Source organism: Amphiura filiformis, chromosome 7, assembly GCF_039555335.1.
Source record: "Amphiura filiformis chromosome 7, Afil_fr2py, whole genome shotgun sequence".
Lineage (NCBI taxonomy): Eukaryota > Metazoa > Echinodermata > Ophiuroidea > Amphilepidida > Amphiuridae > Amphiura > Amphiura filiformis.
The window spans coordinates 596,847-620,543 of record NC_092634.1 but is presented as its reverse complement, the minus strand read 5'-3'; the positions used below and the strand labels follow the sequence as shown (position 1 = coordinate 620,543).

General features: G+C 38.1%; 1 protein-coding gene across 2 annotated transcripts; it reads right to left on the bottom strand.

Moving 5' to 3' along the window:
• Positions 1-5,318: 5,318 nt before the first annotated feature.
• On the bottom strand, positions 5,319-18,926 carry LOC140156604 (cationic amino acid transporter 4-like). 2 transcript variants are annotated; one of them, XR_011859566.1, is made up of 5 exons: positions 18,704-18,926; positions 10,100-11,878; positions 9,182-9,290; positions 6,416-8,418; positions 5,319-6,066 (listed from the first exon to the last, which is right to left on the bottom strand). XR_011859566.1 is itself a non-coding variant. In XM_072179542.1 (4 exons), exons 2-4 carry the CDS (start codon positions 11,705-11,707, stop codon positions 8,171-8,173), a joined length of 1,965 nt encoding a protein of 654 aa, XP_072035643.1. In that variant the 5' UTR covers positions 11,708-11,878; positions 18,704-18,926; the 3' UTR covers positions 5,319-8,170. The 2 variants fall into 2 exon arrangements, 1 of the variants encoding a protein (XP_072035643.1); XM_072179542.1 differs by having other exon boundaries at positions 5,319-8,418.
• Between the last annotated feature and the right edge of the window lie 4,771 nt (positions 18,927-23,697).

Sequence of the window (23,697 nt, the reverse complement as noted above, 5' to 3'; positions counted from 1 at the left end):
GGTTCGGTCCGGCCTGGATAATGGATCGAATGATAGGCCTACATAATTACATAATATCCTATCAAAATATGCCATAGTCCTTCACCTCTCCCCCCCCCCCCGATTCTAAATACTCAGCGCCCAAAACCAATTCCTCTTTCTACACAAATTGATGCCACTACACTAATCACACCTCCTATATTGAACGCTAAAATTCAGTGACCCCTCCCCCACGCCGAGACTGTTCCACTTTGTTAGAGATATCCCTTCCAAATAATCGTTCAACTAAGCCTGTGATTCTGGTGTCAATTATGATAGCCCCGCCCCAGTTTCAATTCAAATATGGTAGCACAGAGCTATGCCGCGTATGTCTTTGACTTTGACTTTGACGAATACTTCGCAACGCCTTCCAAGGTTGAAGTCAAGCGCGAAGGGTTGTGAGGGCTTGTAGGTTGCTTATTCTTGTTCTTTTCTCAGATGGTCTGTTTGTGTCAGTGAAAGTGGATGTTACTGGGATGTTTACTAATTGTTCCGGCAATACGTTCTATTCATGAATTGTTCTTGGAAAGAATGAATCTTTATAGCAGTTCTTCTTTGCTCTTGGTCAGCTTGACTGTTGTTATGACGAGTGGGGCGGACGACCGGTGTGAGAAACTTTTGCGCCGGAATGGCAACCTGGCCTGTGTTGACCTTATGTAGCATAGTCAACCTTGTTGCCTGCCGACGCATTTGGAGAGTATCCCATTGTAGTGTTTTTAACATCTCCGTAACGCTACTTGTTCTACCATAATCACGACATGCGAACCTTGCTGCCTTACAATGTACGTTGGATTGATTCCACCTTCTGTATGAGTTCTTTCGTCGTAGGATCCCACTCACAACAGCTATATTCAAGGTGCGGTCGCACCAGGGCTTTATATGCTGTGGCTTTTAGAGAAGTTGTACATGGATGTAAATTTCTACATACTACTCCAAGCACTCTTTTTGCTTTTGCAACGGTGTGATTTACATGAACATCCCATTTTAGGTCTTTTGTGAGGTGAATACCCAAATAAGTATGAGTCTCTGTTTCTTGAAGAGTATTTTGACCAAGTTTGTATTGGTGGTCTGTTTTTTTCCTAGAATGAGTTATTTTTAGGGTGAAAAATTTCTGCACATTAAACTGCATCTGCCAGGTTTTTTGCCAGACATCCAGTTTATCCAGGTCTTGCTGGAGGGTTTAAACATCAGAGTTGTCGTGGATGGGCCGATACATTACACAATCATCCGCGAACAAACGGACCTCCGACGAGATGTTATTCGGGAGGTCGTTTATGTACGCTAAGAACAACAACGGTCCGAGGACGGTGCCTTGAGGAACGCCCGATCTTACCGACACCCACTGTGAATGATCGCCATCCACGACAACTCTCTGTTTCCGCCTTGTGAGAAAATTTGACACCCATGTATGTGTCCTTCCAGTAGTGATGCGCTGCCCTGGAGCATGGGTTGATCCCGGGGTTGATTTTTAATGCCATGTAATCTACATTACCAGTCGTTCTCCATGGACCCTAGGAGGGTCTAAATCAACATTAACAAGTAACCTTTTCATAGTCCTGAATGCCACTGTTGTTGGTTGACAGCTTGACGTTGTTATGTTGTGCTCAAGAGAGTTGTCTTTCCATAGCCTGGAATACCACTAACTCTGTTATCGTCTGTTGCGACGTGTTCTGTTGTTTTGTATTTAACAAATGAAGAGCTTTGTTTCAAAACCCCTTACATCCACTTTCACAATTTTGAGAACAATCAAAAAATCATCAAAATAATCACTGATATTAGGTGTTTTTCAATAAAAGCAGTTTTTGGCAGGATGCTCATCCTACCCAAGCATCCCACCAAAAACTGCTTTTGTTGCAAACCCCCATATCAGTGATTTTTTGATGATTTTTGATGTGTTCTCAAAATGGGAAAGTGGATGTAAGGGTTTTGAAACAAAGCTCTTCATAATATTCACCAGAAGAGGGTTTTTCCAAAGACTGCAAGGCCATAATTAACAGCTTGTGTTACGGTGTTGTGCTGCACAGTGTCATCGCCCCTATATCTTCATGGTAGAAATCACCATGGTAGGTTGAATCCACAGCCACGCATAGCAATTTTCTTCCGACCTTTAATATGAGACGCAGTAGCCAAGTGACCTGACTAAGGCTACTGACAATAGCCGGGGTAATTGATTTCTCGCTGTGTGAGTAAGCTTGTATACGACATTGCGGTCAATCACTCTTAAAAAATACCTAGTCGTTTTTTCGACTAGAAATCATAGTCAAAATAATTTGACGAGATTCTGGTCATTTTGAGGAGATTTTCTAATCATTTCAACGCTGATCTAGTCATTTATGCCTGGTCAACGCATATCTAGTCATTTACGCCTGGTCATAAATTCTAGTCAAGAAATTCTAGTCAATTCCAAGTCGAGGATCCAGAATTTGGTGTGAGTTTTCACACCAATTTCGGTAACAAATTGGGTAACAATTTTGTAACAAATGATTATTGTGATGAGTGCTAGTGTTTGGAGGACCTTCTCTAAATCCTAAATATTATACTCAGTTGAAATAATAGGAAACAAAACCACGGATGAAGAACACAGGGCAAACGCTATTTAACACCATAGATTTTATATTTTCAAGCAAATACATTATAATTTCCTGCCATTCTCTGTTAAGACCGTAATTTTATAGATAATTTCTGTAATACGTGTCACCATGCTGTCAAATACACTTGATGGCTATTTAACACCACAGTGTTGATCCTCTCTTAGCGTGAGCGGTGAAGCGGACAAGAGATGATGCATTTCCCCAAATTAACATGACTAGAATTTAAAATGACTAGAATCTAGTAAGATACTATTGCACCCCGCAATCTAGTCCAATTTGACTAGTTTCTAGTCAAAAGTGAAAAAAAAAAAAAATGACTAGATATTCTGGTCATGTTTTGACAAGACTCCTAGTCGTTCCTGTCGACTAGATTATCCTAGTCAAAATGACTAGAGTCTAGTAAGATCCTATTGCACCCGCAATCTAGTCAAATTTGACTAGTTTCTAGTCAAAAGTGACTTGGGATTTTTAAGATATGGTCATACTGCCTCCACTGTAGTGAGTGCAGCTATATAGCCTGCGCGCTGTAGTCCATACAGGACCAACGCAATATAAAATTAGAATTTTGGTCAGATTTTGAGTTCAAGACGCATGGCCTTTCTTCAAAGCGCAAACTAACGACTATCATATCTGTTCAACACGTATTTTCAAGTGTATGAGACCACATCTGGTTTCTTGAGACAAAATCATTGGGAGATATTCATCATTTTCCACCCCGGTATACGAAGATTTTCGTCTGATATGAAAATCGTGTATAGCAATTCACGTGTATCGATCCCGTGTATTTATTTTAGTATCTCTGCTGCATCAAATAATTATTAGCCAGGCGATGTCGGTGTGTGCTGTCTTATTTTGAGCCCACCATAAAAGGGTAGTCTTTTCATAGCGTTTATGCCAGCGTTGGAAGTGTTGTGTAATTTTGTGTTTTCTTTTCGCTTTATTTTAACCACAAAAAGCTATGAAAACCCCGAAAACAGTATAATACAAAACAATGTTAAAACATCGAAAACAAATTACGAAAAAAAAGCAAACATTTTGTTCCATTGTAACTTGATACAGACATTACGAGAGAATTATGCATGCTTGTGGCATAAAATCTATAATAAAATTTTATGTTTGCATTTATTATATATTTACTGCATGCCAACCGACATAATATTAATTCTTATAGGTACAGTGGGTACATAGGGTTGGTGTCGGTATATAGTTATCATGGTTAGGCTATGGCCCGACACGGGAAAATGAGGCGAATTTTGAAAGTTGTCAAAATCTAATTTTGAAATCGATGTGTTATTATTTCTTCGTTTCTTTAAATTGGTAAGTATTTTATACTATGCAATTACCAATGACCAATTCCTTGACAAAAGTGATATTTATCTTCTTTTTTAGCTTTGAAACTAGGAAGGCATGCAATGGATCAAACAACAGTTTGTAACTTTACTGCTAAGAAGTATGGTATTCTGACGCATCTAAGTGTTACTTTTTAATTGATATGATAAATTCTCAAAGGGTATTACAATTACAGGGCAATGTGCCTATTCAGTTTTTTGATGAATCCAAGTGTGTGAAAAACTTAATAATGATAAAATTGGATGCTTTACGCCCAATATTTATTGGTCTCGCAATGAGTTAAATATTGGACTCGAAATTAAAACCCATCCCTCAAAAATTATGGCCTCAATCGATACAATTTTATATCAAAATTTGTATTTGAAGTGTTTTCAATGTTAAATATTGATGTTGTATACAAATTTGAGCCGCGGAGGTACATGCACTTTGTTGGCAACGAACTTCCCACAGCAAAACGCATTTTGATTTGATTTGATTTGTTCGGGTTTTGACAACCCTGGATAACCCAAGAAAGCCTCTATTGAAGCTTATTTCCATTGGGGTCCATTTGAACACCGGGACGGGTTGGGAACAGTCAGGGGTTAACACCCTACTCTTTTCGAAACTGGCTGCGAGATACATGTACAGGTACAGGTATGGCTCTCTGTACACGGGACCGACGGCTTAACGTCCCCTACGAAGGACAGAGTACTTTCATGATTCATTTACCCAATTCTAAATGAACCATGGGGAGAGGTGAAGTCTGAATTTAATCTACAGAAGTTGCCAATTAATTTCAGACTTTTTTTTTTTTCCAAGTCAATATCCCAGCAAATCGCCACCGCCGTAGACTATGCCATAGTCGAATTTTGAGAAATTTAGAAATAGGCCTATGTTATCAATCTCGATATTATAATGTAATAAATAGTCTATAACAAATCTAGTTGCCCTAGATGTAGGCATTCTAAGTGATCACTTGTGTCCTGCCTTACTTTTGTTTTTAATATTTTTTGAAAGAGGGCTCCCTTCATGCCTACCAGTGATTTTCTAGCAGTCTGTTTTATTTTGGAGAATCGGCTCACGTTACTCACGAAAAATACACTTGGGTATCAAGCTAACAGAGGGCGCACGGTGACTGAATAGATCAGGAAAATCTATCAATTGTGCACACAATCGGAGTTTTTAAAAATGCAAAGGTAATTCTGAATATGCACAATGGCAAGTGGACTACGGAGAAGTCTACCACCGCCGGGAATCGAACCCGGGACCTCATGCACTAAAGGCAAGTACCCTAACCATTGCGCCACGCTCTCCCGCATAACATGTAAGCTGAAAAACATTGACACATCAAAATAAACATTGACACAATTTGACGCATCCTTTGTCGTCAGCCTAAAGCAATATTTATTATAATATAATTTAATAAATCTTTGTTTAATAACGTTAATCTCTATACATAACGTGGTATTTAAAAAACTTAGTCCTATGTATAACACTAAAGAATAAGAGAATACTGATCTTGGTTGCTGGCTACGCTCCAATGTTTACAGGATTAGGGCTAGGGTTAGGATTAGTGCTGGACTGATTCTTCAATTGGTCGTTATGGCTATTATTTGAAAAACACCGAAATTGATTTATTTATTAATGGATTAGGGTTATAAGGTTAGAGATCTGGTTATAAGGTTATATGGTTAGGGTTATAAGATTAGGGCTAATGTTAGGGTTATAAGGTTCGGGTTAGGGTTTTTAGGTTATGGTTAGGGAGCGATCGTTACTTATAGCAGGGGGGATATAATATTCTACAATTATACATATGATCTCAGTATAATGCGTTACTAAAAGGAATATTTCGTGATCCTGGCCATCCTCTTTTTGTGACTTTTTATTGCTAAACGAATTAATCTGCAAGAATTTGTTTGTATATAAACATTATGCAGTCAGAGGTTTTCAGTGGTAAAAAATCTCAACATTTTGTGAGAAAAGTGTGTGTGTGGGGGGGGGGGCGGGCTTTGGGGGGGGGGGGGCTGTGGGTCGCGAAATGCCCTTTAACTGTGTTACAAAATTAAATACCAATACATGTACACGTTTAATGCTGTCCGTGTTGATGGTCAACACTATTAAATACCACCTAGTCTCCACAGCAGCCAGTTTGGTTCCGCTCCCTCCACACAAACAGTCTGCCAATGGCCACTTATAACGCCGTTTCTGATTGGCTACACGTATATAGCCGTAGAGCTGTGCATACGGGAACTTGATTGACCTCAGTCTAGCTGGCGAGATGGCGGGTCAAACTTGCTCATGAATAATAAAGTAGCCGTGTAGCCGATCGACCAATTGAAAGCTTTGTTTGACGTCAAGCTGGATGACGTCGGCAGAAAACCGTTAGCGAATCAAAAAGGACCAGTTCGTGACCATTGGCAGACTGTTTGTGTGGAGGGAGCGTAACCAAACTGGCTGCGGAGGAGACTAAATACCACCGACCTCATATTCGCGTTTAAGAGAATCTATGTAGAATCTTCCAAGAATTGCATTTCTTCTTAATTATAATATTTCCGGATGTTTTAGTAATTAAAATTGACCTTGGAAACGATTAAACATAAAAAAGCTACCTTCCTTCATACACCTGTATGGTCCGTGCTCATTTTCCAGCACATATTAACTTTTATTGGTATATTTTGCTGTTATTCCCACAATTAGCCATATGGTTCAAAAGTAGAAGATACGTTTTAATAAAATTACATGAGTTTTGTGGTAGCCTTGTCTGTATAATGATAAACAAAAATACAATAGCGTCTAATATTATACATTCCTTTTGATGCAAAATCACTAACTGTATCAACATTAATTAAAATGATCAGGGCAAGTTATGGACATTTAAAAAGGGGAAAAAGAGAGAAGACTAAACGATCAAACTAACAAATAAAACAAAACCAAAGCTAAATCTGAATCTGTACTGATTAACAATGTGCCTGTTTCTATATTATATTACATTCATACTGTATTGCATATATCGTTCTAGATTATTACGTTTCACAAAAATATTTACGTCTGATAATTAAATTTATCAGGAAATTTAATTAATATTTACCCTATAAAGTATCTAGTAGAGGCCTATTAATTAATTGTCCGTTTTCCAGAAGCATCGCATAATACCGTCACTGAAAGGAATATGTTTAATACCAATAGGAGGTAGGATGCCAACGTTAATATAAATATATTTATTTACTGCTGACACAGAACTTCCTGTTCAAATAAAGCGTTCAAATAAATCTCCTATGAGAATCGTGCCGTTTCTCATTTTATTTCCAGGTCAGAGCTTCGCGTAGCTATTCTTAAAACACTTGAGAATGTTCTTGCAATCTTATTGGTACTTACCCGTGTAATATGACACGAGATCACACACTTTACCGCGTGCTTACCGCGTGCTTGTCGACGCGATACTCGTACCCGCTAATTGAACCAATCGGAGGTCCATAGCAACGAGACTGATCGATTCTATAGGTAATTCCTTGTCAAATGTAGGATTTAATCCGGGGGGGCACTCAACTGAAATTTTGGTAGGGATGTGCGGTGCGGAGCGCCGAACTTTGGGAACTAAGAACTGATTTTGGGAAAAATAGGGGCTTGATGAACTGAAATTTCAACATTTTTGGTGGGTTTTGTGAACTAAAATTGGGCCAAATTATAGGCTTTGAGCTAAAAATTCCAAAATTTTCAAAATTTTGGCTAAAGAGCTACAATTGCCAGAGTTTGAGGCTCAAAGAACTGGAGCATGATCCAAATGTGGGTCTTAAGGAACTGCCGGGGAGCCTGAAAAAGGGACCCTTGACCGCTGCACATACCCATACCCCATTTACATGTGAGTGCCCCCTCCGGGGATTTAATTTGATTAAAATTTGGTATACTTATGATTAATATATTTATTTGAATTGAAGTGTTTAAGAATGAGAATAAAGGTATTGTTTTAGCCGCTATCGTGCATCTATCGTCTCATATATTAACACGCGACATCATTATTTTTGGCGTAAAACAACTCGGTTTCGCCTCGTCGCGTTGTTTTACTTAAAATAATGATGTCGCCCGTGTTATATGAGACGATAGATGCACTCTAGCGGCTAAAAACAACTTGAGACCTTTATTCTCTAATAATTGAACGACTCTTTCTATAGTGCCACTATAATTATTGTTGGCTCTTTTGGGAAGGGAAGGGGAGGGGGAGAAGAGGGGTAGTATTAATCTTCCTTAGATGTGTCTCCTACAGCATAATGCCGATCATCAACATTATTTAATTCATCATCTATGTCCTCATAACTTTCACCCCTGTCAGGTTGTTGTCTTTCGATGGTGCCATAAAGACCTCCAGTGAAGGCTTCCGAAGATTCATCAGGTTGTAAGACTCTATATGTGACTCCGACTTCAGCCTGGTTTAGTTGTCCTTGCACGCTATGATGATATCCGTATACCCCGTATATAAGTAAACCTATGCAAGGATAACAATGAGACATGATATATGAACAATTCAACTCTACCATGTCTACTGGCTAAAATTGCTGACACATGTATCACGTTTTATGTTTGGCTGGATCCTTCACACCAGAATGTGCGAATGGGTGTTTTAATTCCAATCAATATTTAGTCTTATTCCGAAACCTTGCTTTTCGATTCGAGAAACTTGGTTATTCGAACTTCGATAAACCAGGTTTTCCGAATCAAGAAACCAGGTTTATCGATCGAAAAACCTGGTTTATCACCGAAAAACCAGGTTTTTCCCTTTCATTGTACAAAATACGTGCCATGAGACCTGTTTATTTCTTAGTCATACGCATCTTCTCAACCTGATCGCGCAAGAAAGATTAACCGCCTTGGCTATTATTAACCCGCATACATCTCTAAAGAATCTGTCAACGATAACTCTGAACTTGTGCAGTATGTGCACAGCACAGGGATTCGGAATTTTCGGATGCACGTGGACTTGAATCAAGGCTACGAAGGGGCTGTGTAATGTAACCGAGGGCGAGTGAATTCTCAAAATCCCATCCTAGGTGTCAAGAAATCTTTGCACCACCCACATTCGACGCGCCAAATAATCTTTGTAATCCTCACAATTGCACATTACAGATTTTAGAGACCACATGGTAAAGCGTACCAGGACGGATTGAGACAGTCAGGAGGTAACTCCCTACTCTTTTCGAAACTGACTGGAGCTTACAGGAACAGCATGTAGTATCGTAATCTGTACTTACCTACAGCAACCCATATTGCGAATCGTATCCACGTTACAAAGCTTAGTTGAAGCATTAGAATGATATTCAACAGAACACTCAAGGCTGGTATCCATGGAGATAGTGGCACCTGGTGATGAGATGATACGGAAATGTTAACAAATATTTGAATGAAATGAAGTGAAGTGTCTCCAAAAACTGAAAAGAACTGAAGAAATACTAATATATTTAAAGAATATCCACCCACACCCACCTCGACATTATTATAATTATGAGGTATTGTAATTTGTAAAGCCTAAATCGAACATTATTTTCCCCTTTTTATTTTGATACATACATAATAAAACTCTCTGAGTAAAAGGTACAGCTGCATGTATAGTATTAGTAGCCCAAGCTCACATACTGGGCAGGGCTAGGTTTTACACGTGGGCTAGGTGTTACAATAAGGTACTCCACCCACAAGCTCCGTTTTATTCCGCATGCATCGTTCTCGAAATAATCAGAGAGTGCATGGCAGGAGTGACGAACATGCACCAGATACTTAAGTGGTGTCACCAAATATCACCACGAGTATAGTAGTGCCGATGTTGTCTTCATGGGTACTATCATGATGGTTTTAACTAGGTTCCAAATTACAATAAGTTACGTTTTCGACACGTGCAAAATATTGAGGGTTTTTGAGACCATGCCCTCTATCAATCAATGGAAATGACATGGCATTACCGAAAGAAACCGAATATCAGTCACAAAGGCCGCGTCCTAGTTGATTCATTACTTAGAGTGGCTCTGAAAAGAGCCGTTCATATAATAGAATGCATCAATAAGGTCTGATGCATGTGTGCGCCCTTTGTCACTCCTCTTGATTTCCCCTAATGTAAAGTGTGTGACCGGGTCATTGCGTATTTAATATTGTTATGTGTTACCTTACTCTGTATTTACCTTAAACCCTGTCTTGATGTCAATCTGATGGTGCATTGGTATCGGTAGAAATGTGACTACGGCCAAACAACCCCCGATGATGACAATAATTACCGTCCACCATGTCCCTTCCTGCAACTGCTCCCAGGCTGCACTAGCCACCAAGATGGTAACAAACTGAGATGCTACACTTATCATGAGACATATGCACACAACTTGACCTGGTGGGTATTGTGCTAGAAACCAAAAACGGTGGTAATGCCGTTCTTTTAATGATCCTGGTACTGGTTCTTTAATCTCTCCAGAGTTTCCGTTTTCTTCCAACTTTGGTTTACTGTCAAGAAATTCACTTCCTTGTTCGTCTTTGGTATCTGTATCCAGTGCATACAGGGCCAAGCCGATTGGACTATATCGTACTTTTATGACTGCAGCAGATACTATGGCATACGCCATAAGCACCCCGATTGATAGGAATTCAACTAGTGCTTCAATGTCAAATACGATAGTCAACACTGCTGATACAGTTCCGAAGACAATACAAGCAAGAACAGGTACTTTTGTGCGTTCATTTACCCTTGCAAATGAGGCAAAGAGAATGCCATCACTTGCCATTGCATATACCGATCTTGGTAGGCAGAAAAGAGATCCTAGAAGAGTGGTGAACATTGCACAGAGTGCTCCAATGCCTACAACGTACTGTGCCCATTTGATACCATGACCAGCAAAAGCAGACGCGAATGCCGAATTCTCTGAGATATCAGTGTAAGGAACCATTAATGTCAACGCTACTGAGACTGCCAAATACATTACTGTTGCAATGGCTACAGTCAGGTACGTAGCACGTGGAATACTTTTGGACTGGTCTAAAGCTTCTTCACCTGCGATAGCTATGATGTCAAAGCCTACATATGCATAAAATAAAGTTGCAGCACCTGCTATTACCCCGCTAAAACCATACGGCGCGAACCCTTCTACTTTCCAATTGTCAATATCAGCGTAGATCATTCCAACTACGAAAACAAAGGCAACAACAAGACAATTGACGACTAACATAACGGCAGTAGCGGTAGCAGACACTGAAGCACCACACGCTACAACTAATACAACAATATAGAGCACAACTGCGCCAAATATATCTGGATACTCTGCTATGAAGGGTTTGTCCCATACTTCACCTCTTAGCACATATTCTATTGTAAAATTGCGTATTTTATCGTCAATTAGATGATCAAAGTATCCACTCCAAGCTCGTGCGACAGAAGCCGCGGAAACAACGTATTCTAATACTAGATTCCAGCCTATCAAAAATGCCCAGACTTCTCCAACTGAAACGTACGTGTAAATGTAAGCAGATCCAGTCTTTGGTATCCGACATCCAAATTCAGCATAGCATATTGCTGATAATAAGGACACAAACCCAGCGATCAGGAAGGAGATGATGATCGAAGGACCTGTGGTTGTTTTTGCAACTACTCCTGTTAGTACATACAAACCAGCACCAACCATTCCTCCGACTCCGAGAACAGTGAGATTCGTTGTGGTAAGACATCTTTCAAGCTCTGATTTCCCTCCGCTTTCGATCGGTTTTCGACGGCTTAAGTTCCTCAAAAACGAAAAGCTAACCTTCATATTGCTAGAAAAATATAATTATTTTAAATGTCACAACGTCAAGGCGATCTTTCTTCTCAGCGACTGTATCTTCTTACACTCCGTTTGGTCAAATGATATTCAAGTACATAGTTCTAGCTCCATTCCACATTGCCATACGGTAATGTACCTTCAGCAGCTGTTGAAGACATTCTGTAATGATGAGAGAAAGAAAAATACGCTTCAGCAATTTGTTGGTTTATTAAAAATATGTATGATGCAGCTGTTTGGTTGAAAACAAACATGTTTGAGCAAAATTGCTATAAGCAGCAATAACCATAAAGCTATCGTGTATAGCATATATTCCATATTGTAATAATATCAATACAAAAGTAAATGTATACATCGCATTTAATCAGATGTACAATGAATCTATAAGGTCTATAGACGCAATTCCGGATTTTATATGAATGTCAACTGGAAACAGATAATATGATTTAATTAGAATCATCCGTACAAGTATAACGTATTTTTATTTATACACGGCTCACTTGACAGTAGCTACATGTGGATACCAATATTAAATGGTGATGATTACTGTGGCGGATGATATTAAGGCAAGTCAGAGCGGTGCCTGAATTATAAAGTCCACACTAATAGGGAACGGTATGGGTTAAATACGTAAGATCCCAATGTTCCATGTAACGCCTCCCCCCATGTACAAGCGAAAACTTTAATTTTGGGGCTAATATTTGTCATAACTCAATAACTGTAATACGTTAATATAGAAATATAAACGTGACCAGTGGCTGCTATAAGATATACACTGTATTACCCTAGCTGCAGAAATAAAACTTTATGTAAGCAAAATTGCCAAAACTGGAAAAATATGACACAAATGTTCCGACTCGCCTTCAACTAGGATTCTGTATGGCGTGTAACAGCTGTTTGACCATCTACTACCAGTTCTAATTAACTGAACTTTATTCTCATTACACATGCATGTTACAAGCGGATTGATACTCTAGTCGCAGGTGATGATAGCTCGATGAGTACAGTCATTCATAACTCAAAGTAGTCGCTTCGCGAGTGAAGTATAAACTTGATATATTTCAAAAGCTGTATTCATGGCAATTCAGACGAAAATGATGAAATAGCTAATGACCATCCAGTGTTTTCAGCTGTTTTCTCCCAAAGATTAAAAAAAAAAATGAGACGGTAAAGTTGTTTTACCAATACCTGGCAAGCCTAGCAGAATAATATTCGTCACTTGTCTGGATATAATATCAGTACTTAACGCTTTGAATGTCTTCAACCGTAACAGCAGAACATATTGAAAATAAATTTGTCTACTTCTGTATGGATTAAGTCACGTATTACACTCACATATGACATGAGCAGTGGGCGAAATAAGGTAATATCTTTCAACATGATCAAGGGCCATTGGAGTTCTACTAAGGGCAAATATTAAACTCTTGTTAATTTCGGGAAAAAAACAACCATTCTAACATTACTAGACTTTTGATGGATTTTCGGCAGTTTTAAATGAAATATATATTTGTAATTGCGGCTTCTTATAAAAATAATGTTAACGACTTTCTCCCAACAGAATTGTAAACGCTCTTAGATTTTTTGTGGGAATGCATAACAATTAGTGGGTTTTTAGCGGGTTCGCCGTCGGACTAGTTTAGAACTGTCAAGCTTACGTCAGGAGCAGCTCTGACTTCTTCAGGACGAAGTATCAAAGAATGAGACATGTAGGCCGCCCCTTGCCTACTGATGACTAAGGGGCCGTTCACTGAAGACTGCCACTTGTCAACAGAGAACAAGCAGATCTCGCCTATCTGCTAATTTTAAAGGTTTTGGTGGCTCTGAAAAGAGCCGTTCACTGACTGCCCCTTGCCTACAGAAAACAAGCAGACCTCGCCTTTCTGCTAAATTTAAAGGTTTGGTGGCTCTAAAAAGAGCCGTTTACTGAAGAATGCCCCTTGTCAACAGAAAACAAATCTCAGATTTGTAAATATATAAGAATGTGCAAATGAATTGTCAATGGTGTTTTTACAGTACCAGTACAATACCAGTTACAGAGGTTTATTATTTAGGCCTAATGAGTTAGATGCTTCTAAATTTCAAGGTGATAATTCTACATAATACATATGCTTATAACAACATTCTTTCACTCACCGTGAACACAATATTTAAGTACATTTATCCAATAAAATTAGTAATAAGTTACACAGATTAGAATGAAAAGCATGAAAAGTACATTTACCAATACCCGGCAATGGCATAACAATTAATCTTCATTTGACATTTTGAAAGAATAATCTTATTAACCATCTCAGTATAACAAACCGGACATCTTCTCTATAGCAAAACGGACGTTTTCGCTATAGCTAAACGGACGTCTTCTGTAGGCCTATAGCAAAATGGACATACTAAAATAAGATTCCTTACACCTTTACCTTTAAGATGCACTGTGATTTTTCTCCTTTGATATTTATTTCCTGAAATAGATATTTTAAACATGTTAAAGGGGGCTACATGCATCAAATTTGTGGACAGAAATAGTAAAATCCAGCATGTTTTGATACAAATTTGATCCCGCTAAAATATTTTTACTTAAAAACTAGTCCCAGAAGGGGTTACACCACACTACCCCTGATGTGGAAGGATACCGACCCACCCCAAAAATCCCACTGGAGGGCAAGCAAACAATATATTTTTGGCCTTAGGTCGTTTTTATTTCCTTCTCAGTTTTGTATTACCATGTTGGTTTCAATTGGCGCCTTAATCACCTCAGCTAGATATTGCTTTCATGCAACTCTGTTGAGTATTTATGTAGATTAGATCTAGATGTACCTCGTGGAACCCCGGATCTAACATGGGTTCCCAGAAAATCCTTCATACCCCTTAAATACCGTACCCTTATACGTGTATACAGGCTGGCCAATAATAAACACAAAAAAACGGACATTGACATCAATCCCATTGCTTTCAAATTTCCATAATTATCCTGGACATCAATACCATATGTTTTATTATATGACATTTTGAATTGTAAATAAAAAGAGCAGTTCTGCTGGTAGTATTCAATTATTAAAACAATTAACGTTCAATTAAGCAGTAGCGTAGCCAGCGGGAGGCAAAAAATGAAAGAAAAAAGTGCCCCCCTGACAAAAAATGAAAGAAAAAAGTGCCCCTCTGACAAAACATGAAAGAGAAAATCCCCGGTGGGGTCACTCCCTGGCAGGGGGGACGCATAGGACCGTTACCACAAGTACAAATTACCCCTTTTGCAGTCGATTTCAAGGACAAATCATGAAATTTTACCCCCTTTTTTACTCCAAAACAAGGACAAAATGGTACTCTGAAACACCCCTATTTTTCCAATTTCACGGACAATTTTGTCCGCGGACATGCCCTAAAAATGACCCCTTTTTCCTTGATTTTGGTAACGATCGTGCGGTCAGTATTGCAAGTTGAGTGACCCCACCGGGAGAAAATCTGGAGAGCAAAGCAAAAGAAAAGGGGCAGGGAGCGCCTTTTCCACCAAAATTCAAAATATTTTTGCGCGGCGCGCGCACTTGTCACAATATAACCCTTTTCATACCGATCATGGTCAAAAATAGTGTATGACATTTTTGCGAGCTAGGCGCGCATATCGTCACAATAAAGTCTTTTTGGAAGCTCGAAGACATGTACAGTCTCTCTAAAAACTGCAATTTTTTTTCGCATGTGCCCCCGAAATTGTATCCCCCCCCCGACCAAGAAAGTAACTCTAAAAACGTGTTGTCCTTCATTTAACTCCATGAACGAGTTGAAATTCACTCTTTTAGAGCGGGTTTCACTCTTTTTTGAGTGGTTGTGAAGTTAAAAAACACATTTCACTCATTTTTGAGTGGTCTTATAAGTGAACCACTCTTTTGGGAGTGAGTTTTTCACTCTTTTACATTTAGAGAGTATATTACCTACTTCAATGTATAACATTTATGCAATTGTATTTTTTCATATAACATGTTACATTAACCAGGGCCAATTCAACGCTGCGCAATTGGTAGTTCTATTACTAAGCTAAATTCATGTACATGTAGTTTTACCAGGTTTCGCGATACCATTTGTAATAAGTAACGATTCTTTCAATTTCATAATATTTATAGGTTTGTTTCGATACTCCAGTCATCATGCAAGGGATGAGAGTGGGTGTATTACCGTATACAACATTGTTCAACCCAACCCCATCAAGAAGTCACCAAACTCACCAGACCAAGCCCCGTCAGAGCAGTTCTTCTAAGGTGAACCAAACCTGCCTGGTTATCAAATTAATCAGTGACACGATTATCTCTATATTTGACAGGTGCTAATTGGTGAAATAACATAAAACATCAATTAGCAACTGTCAAATACAAAGATAACTTTGTCACTGATTAATTTAATCAGTTAATAATCAGGCAGGTTTGGTTCACCCCAGAAGAACTGTTCTGACGGGGCTTCCTCTTTAAACTCACCGTCTTGAATTCGAACCTTATCACAGTGATATCCGCATCAATATGTCCTTCACAGCTTTGGCAAGATCATAGGCCTATAATACATGTAGGCCTGCCTGCGTTCATAAAAAATTCACCCATATTGTGTGATAATATGCCAATGACAGGTTTAGTTGTATTAGTAGGCCTACATGTAATTCACCAATTAACATATGAATTGCTAAGGCGTAACCTGTATCATGCTCCAAACACCAGGCAGTTTAATAACATATTACATTACACTTGCATGATAATAACAATTCCATATGGTGTATAGAATAGGTAATGTAATACAATGTATACAGATTGTATATTCGTAATTAAATTGTTATTATTAGATATTAAATATTATGCGCTGACGAAAACCGTTTCGTTTACCACACTATTCAATACCGGGTTCAATACGTTATTAAAAATGAATCTACTCATCAACTGACGCTTTGTAACTATTCTCATTCAAGTTCAATCAAATATTTAAATATAGGCCTATTGATATCCGAATGTGGAATTGTATAGCGATATATGTCTGCTTTATGCATGTTATGGATCGTTATTGTTATTTTTTCTACTGAAATGTGCACATTATGCATTTTAACTGTCATTAGAATAATATATAAAACATGTGGTGTTTATTGAAAATTATTATGAATACCATGATATGAATTCATACATTATTCCGTTTATAGATATTAAAATTACTGTAGAACCATAGTAAAATTGCTCATGTGGAAAATAAATATGTTAGGCCAAAAAAAAAAAAAAAGGTTTGTCTCAAAGCTCACGAGAAATTTAAAAACAAATGCGAAATGCGATTTTTTTTTTTTTTTTTATTCCCGACTTTTTTTCATGGTATTTTGAGAAAAAAGTCTGATTTTCGCCGATTTTTTCTGGAAAAAAAACTATAAAAAAAATTTTTTTTTTTTATAAAAAATTTTCCGCATTTGTTTTTTGTCAAATCGTGAGATTTTACAAACGCGCGCGTCAGCTTTGAGACGAACCTTTTTTTTTTTTTTGGCCTTAGGAGAATATTTTCATTGGTTCAAAATTACATTTGAATATAATTTCTGAAAACTGATTGAACATGTTGAATCTGAAAGTAAAGTAGCGAAACCAATGCAACAGCTGCTGTGAAGATTATATTTTAAAATCCGACTTGTTATATTCGGGTGGGGTGAACGTCGGAGGGCGAAGCGCATGGCGGGAGAGGGTGAAGCGCATGGCGTGGATGGAGAGGGCAAAGCCCGACATTGAGTGCAAACGTTTGGGTGGGGTAAATGCTGACTTATTTCGCTAGCCCCAACATCAGTCATGTCAGTTTGAAGTAGAAAAGAACACGCAGACGCATCCTTGAGGAGTACGGTATAGCTGCTTGGAGAGTTGATGACAAGAAAGTTAACCTACTTTGGTGACATTCTTTGAGGAATTGGCAGTGCATACCACTCCAGATAACAGAAGGAAAGATGAAGGGAATAGGAAGAGGGGACTATATACAGAATTTGGTCACATCAAGGAATGGACAGGAATGAACCTAATGCATAGCCCACAACAGAAGAGTTTAAATGAGATAAGGAGATGAGGCCAGATGATAGCCAATTGTCACTAGTGAGGACGACCGAAGAAGAAGCCCCAAGATAGCAAAAACTTGTCGCCTGCTCCGCAGCCGACTGATGATGATGTGATCATTATTCACGTAATGTCAAATTGAACTTGAACATAAGTTCAGATTTCAACATTTATTTCTGACTAACAAGGTCCTAAATGGCCTACAATTTCAAGTTGTCCTTTCAGTGGTAAAGTTCACTGCGACATCAATATTGGGGCCATAAACAAATGAGGTGTCATAATGCGCAGAAATAAATTCGGCTTCGACGGCATATTCCAACATACAATCAATCGGTTAGGAATAATTACTTTTTGGTATGTTTAGATAAATTGTGTGGCTTACATGTATAATGAATTTCATTTCGTTGTGTTATGCTGGGATAAAAGCTGAAAAACGCGTGCTACAATTTTCATACCAAAACTTAATTGTTTGATCCCCCAACCTGATGTAAATTATAAACTTTTTATGCCTTTTTAGAGGGCCACTTGATCGCCTAGTATACCTTTCCACCCGCCATCAATGTGCATGCAACTTGATCCATGAACTCATCATTTGCAAGTTTGTGACAAGTTCCGAAGAAACGTGTGTTGCATGTTGCTTCTATTATTTTATGTGTGAACTTTACAAACTTACTAATTATTAAGGCATTTCATTTTAATACCCGGATCCTTTTGCTGTTATCTTTCTCATGATCACAATCACACTAAACTCACACACCGTAAAAAAAGCGTAACATCATGATCATTTCTACAGGCTGTTCTCTGTTTTGCCATAGCCGTGTACTAACACACAGCAAATGGCATATATAGGCTACCATTACGTGTACAATATTAACATGCTGTGCTGTGTGCACTGGTTTTTTCTTCACGAAACTATATATGTAAGCGTTTACCAACGCGGGAAACTTACCTGACACTATTGGTAAAATACTATATGTACCACAAAAACAAGGTCAGCCGATGTATGCCCAACTTTTATATGACGAGCATAATAGAATGTAATAGAAGTTTACCATATGGGACCATTATGTAGTTCCTCAAAACAATCTGGGACGTCCCAAAAAATGTACCGTAAATGATGCCAGTAAGGCCAACGCCGATTACGAAGTATAGGGGTCACGCTCTAATGGTTTCACCTTCACCCGATGAGTGGTATGACCCTGCCATAGAATAATACGTGATGTAACTTAACAATAGTATTAAATTGACCATATTTATTTGTTGTTCAATGACCGTACAAATTTAATATACAAATTAACCATGATGAACATTAATTTTATCTGAATTTATGTGAGCTTACTTATGTGGTAGGCTATATGAAATCAAGCTCTCATGACATGTCAAATCTTCTAAACAAAGGTTGAAAAACAAAAAACATTCAAATATAAATGCAAAATGTCCTGCTCATTGAAAAGTTTGAAAGGAGGATTTCGTGATCGGTACTTGCATCCTCTTTTTTATGACATTTTTCAGTAGATATCCACGAAAAAAGATATTCCCAAAATTTCAGTTGATTCCGTTATGCATGATTATTATGTTATGTAATTTCGGTTTGGAATACCAGAACGAAATTCACTTTGGCGGTATTTTTGCTAAACGAATTAATCTGCAAGAAATATTTCGTACATATTAAAACATTATGTAGCCAGAGGTATCCAGTGGTATCCAAACTTTTTTGGAGAAAAGTGTGTGTGTGGGTGGGGGGGGCTGTGGATCACGAAATGCCCTTTTAAAACCTTTTAAATTTGGGTCATCCGATAAACTCTTTGAGTCGTTTTAAGGACACATGCTCAAATGTTTAAGGACACATCATATTAAATCAAAACTCTCTGAACAACGAATTTACTTTATTATCACTTTAAGGGGTGGGGTATGTACGTTTGGACAGTATTTATTGTGGGACATGAGAGCACATCAGACGTATCGAATTGCATTCTGAATACGAAGAATGTCTTTCTGATATCAAAGAATTTTTGAAATTCGCAATGTAATACACATTTATGGCAAATGATTAATATTTAACAGTACTCGAAGTAAACTTTATAAATCTGATGATTTATACTTAGGGAATAGGGGTGGTGCAATAATTATGTGTACCTGGGGGGTGAATTATAGGGGGGCAAAGATTTTTGGCAGGCCAGAAGGGGGGGGGGCAAGTATTTTTGGCAGGTCAAAAGGGGGGTCAAGCGATTTTTGGCAGGTCGAAGGGGGGGGCAAGCAATTTTGGCACAGATATTTTGGGTACCGTTTCTATATTACGCCCTAAAAGGCGTAGGAAAACATTAGGAACACATTCAAATATGCAAAATTTCCTGCTCGCTGGGCTCGCATTATATGATAAGACAATTTAATGTTTTAAACTCAGGTTCCCCAAAATCGTGCATGTGTAAGGGGGGGGCAAAGATTTTTTGGCACGGCCAAAGGGGGGCAAGCGATTTTTGGCAGACCATTTTGAGAATTCCCCCCAGGGGTACACATAATTATTGCACCAGCAATTAAAGTGTATGTAGGCCTATATAGGTGGGATGAAAAGCCGACGATCAACGGGAAATTTTGACCTTTCGTACTGACGATATAGATTTTTTTCCCAAAACACCAAAAAAAAAAAAATTAGGTCTTTTTGATCGTCGGCTTTTCCTCCCAGCTACATACACTTTAAGAATATGGCATTAGATTTATAAAATTAACTTCGAGTAGGGCCTACTGTTCTAGGCTATATCAAAAATGTGAAAAATATCTAATTTTAATAATTTGTCATAAAATTTGTAGGTACCTGTACCTATATGGGTCTATCGTGAATTTCAAAAAATGAAAATTATTCAGTGATATCAGAAAGACATTTTTCGTATTCAGAATGCAATTCGATATGTCTGATGTGCTCTCATGTCCCACAAAAATACTGTCGAAACGCTCACTGAAACGCTCATTCCAGATCCTGAGCGTTTTCGCCGCGTTTTCGTAACACCAAATTTGGACTGTGTCTATTGTGGGTAGGCCTATAGATGTTCCATGTAAGTGTTGCATGTGCATACATGATGTAGAGTAGGCCTATGTAGGCAACAATAACTGCACGATGGACCGGACTGTTATTAAAAAGTGGGTAATGGACGGTGAATCCAACGGACGAGGACACAAAACACATAAATGATACAAGAGGAAATTTAATAAGAACAACAGGAAAGAAAAAGCAAGGTACACCAACTTGATGAGGGGAAACAAGTAATGCAGACTAGACAGTATGCAGGGGGACAAAAACAGCAAATAGCTGCAAATGTAGGCAGAATTAGAAGTAGGCAAAGTTCGATAGCCAAAAATAGGCCCCATGACGCATGGGGGAAAATGGGAGATCACACAAAAACAGCCAGATTTTCTAAAATAACGACAAAATCTGTTAAAACAGGCTGCTGAATTCTGCAAAATTGTGAAAAATGAGGAGAAATGCTGCTAAATATGTGTGATTTACCATTTTCCCCATGTGACATAGGGCCTAAATATTGAAATCCTTCAAATCCTACAAAAGAAGAAATGTTGGGCTATTCCATTTGAATTCCATACTCCCCACCCGGCAAGACATCTTCCACACACGGAGTGTGAATATCAAATGGAGTTGCCTGAATGGGTGACCACATTTGATATCTACACTCCTGTGTGCAAGATTGACGTCATGACCTCCATCTAGAGGGTGTAAGGATTTTAACTGGAACAGCCCATTGGCTGCATTTCACACATAGGACATACAAGGTATGCTGGTAAATCACAGTGTCAGCACATTGTGTACTTTGGAGCTGTGGAGCAAATTTGATTTAAATTTCCCGCTTTTTTTACACTCCTCTGTGCAAGATTGACGTCATGACCTCCATCTAGAGGGTGTAAGGATTTTAACTGGAACAGCCCATTAAGCATTGGCTGCATTTCACACATCGGACATACAAGGTAGGCTGGTAAATCACTGAGTGTAAGCACATTGTGTACTTTGGAACCTGTGGAGCAAAATATCGATTTCAATTTCCCGCTTCTTTCGAAAGCCCTAAGTAATATGCGCGTTCTCGTTGCGAAACTTTGATCCGGAATCAATTCTAATTTTTTGACGCCAGAGGAAAAAAAAAGCACTTGGAATTCAGAAAAATGCATTTGAAGTTTTAATTTTACATGGAACCCTATGCAAAATATACAAGTTGGAGTCCAAATTGAGCTATATGCTACACATTGGCTGCCTTGAGATTCCAGTGGTTAAAAATATGAGTGATTTTGAACGTTTCAAATTTTCACCCCCCACCTACCCCCCGCAGATTTTTTTAATTTTTTAAAGGCGAGTGATTTCAAATGTAAAATCATGATCTGGAACAGAGGCCCCATGACGCATGGGGAAAATGGGAGATCACACAAAAACAGCCAGATTTTCTAAAATAACGACAAAATCTGTTAAAACAGGCTGCTGAATTCTGCAAAATTGTGAAAAATGAGGAGAAATGCTGCTAAATATGTGTGATTTACCATTTTCCCCCATGTGACATAGGGCCTAAAAATTACCAGTTCCAAGGCCCACAGAAGTAAGTGCTGAACCTGCAAAAACAACAAGGATCAATGGTTTGGTAATATAAAACTGCACTAGAACAAGTGATGAAAATCACTGATAAGGCCAAAAAAAAAAAATATGTTGTGTTGCCCTCCGCGGCCGGGTGGGGTCATTTTTTTTTTTTAATAATTTTTTTTAACAAATGATTTTAAAAAATCATACATGTACCCCCAAGCCTATTCCCGGATCCCTGACGTTCACGAAAAAGATTGTGCCCCAAGCCAGCACTTTAATTGGATAGTAGGACTTGCTCATTGAATCCCAACAACATGGATGTTAGGCCCTTCACAATTGATTTTGAGTTTCCTATTTCCCGCCCGCATCAAAAATTGAGAATGCAAAATATTTAATTATTTGATTTTCATCTGTCATTTTCTCTGTTAAATGACATTTTTGTTACATTAATTTGCTACTTTCTTACTTTGATCATGAATCCTGAACAAACAAATAACACATATTATTATCAATGTATAAAATCAACCATAATTGCAATATGATCTGCAGTGCCAAAATGTACCATGCAGGATGTTGATATTGGGCTGTGACCACTTGTTTCAAAATGAAGAAAATAATAAGTAATAAATAACTAATAATTAAGTTACCTTATGCCTTATATTATATTTAAATAGTAAACTAAGAATTAATTGTGAAGGGTCTTAATATTAATATTTATTTCAATAAAATATTCAACATTGGGTAGAAAACAGAGCCAATATTATGCATATGCCTCTCTTCACTCATGTTACTGTGAAATAGTAGGTATCAAATGGTTGAGTTGGTAAAAAAAAAAAAAAAAAAAAAAAAAAAAAAATCCGGCCGGGTGTACTACCAGATTTTTGGCTTGGGAGGGCAACACAACAAGTTTTTGTTGTTGGCCTAAACAGACACGTTAAAGCCTTAATGTACGATTTCCGTCAAATTTTAATTTTGTTATTCTTTATTCAAAATGTTGAAATAATATTTGTAATAACTGCCGGGAAGGGTTGCTGTCCATTTTAAGTTGAAATAACAAGGTTAAGTGAAAGAAACCCCACTAGTTATTTTGGCCATTTAACACGCAGTTCTATGGGAGGACATATTATCATAATTTTTAAATTATGATAATATGTCGAACTTTGCTCTGTGGACCTACAAAGACAACAAATTTGGCCGATTCCATTTAGGTGCAAGTTGGGACATGTGTAAACATTACAAATATGCAAAAAAATCAGGTTTGAAAAAAATTAACCAATTTCATATTATAAGATCGTACATTATGGCTTTAACCCAAACATCCAGAGTAGGCACAAAACAGGCAAAGTTCGATAGCTTTCGATGGCCCAAAATTG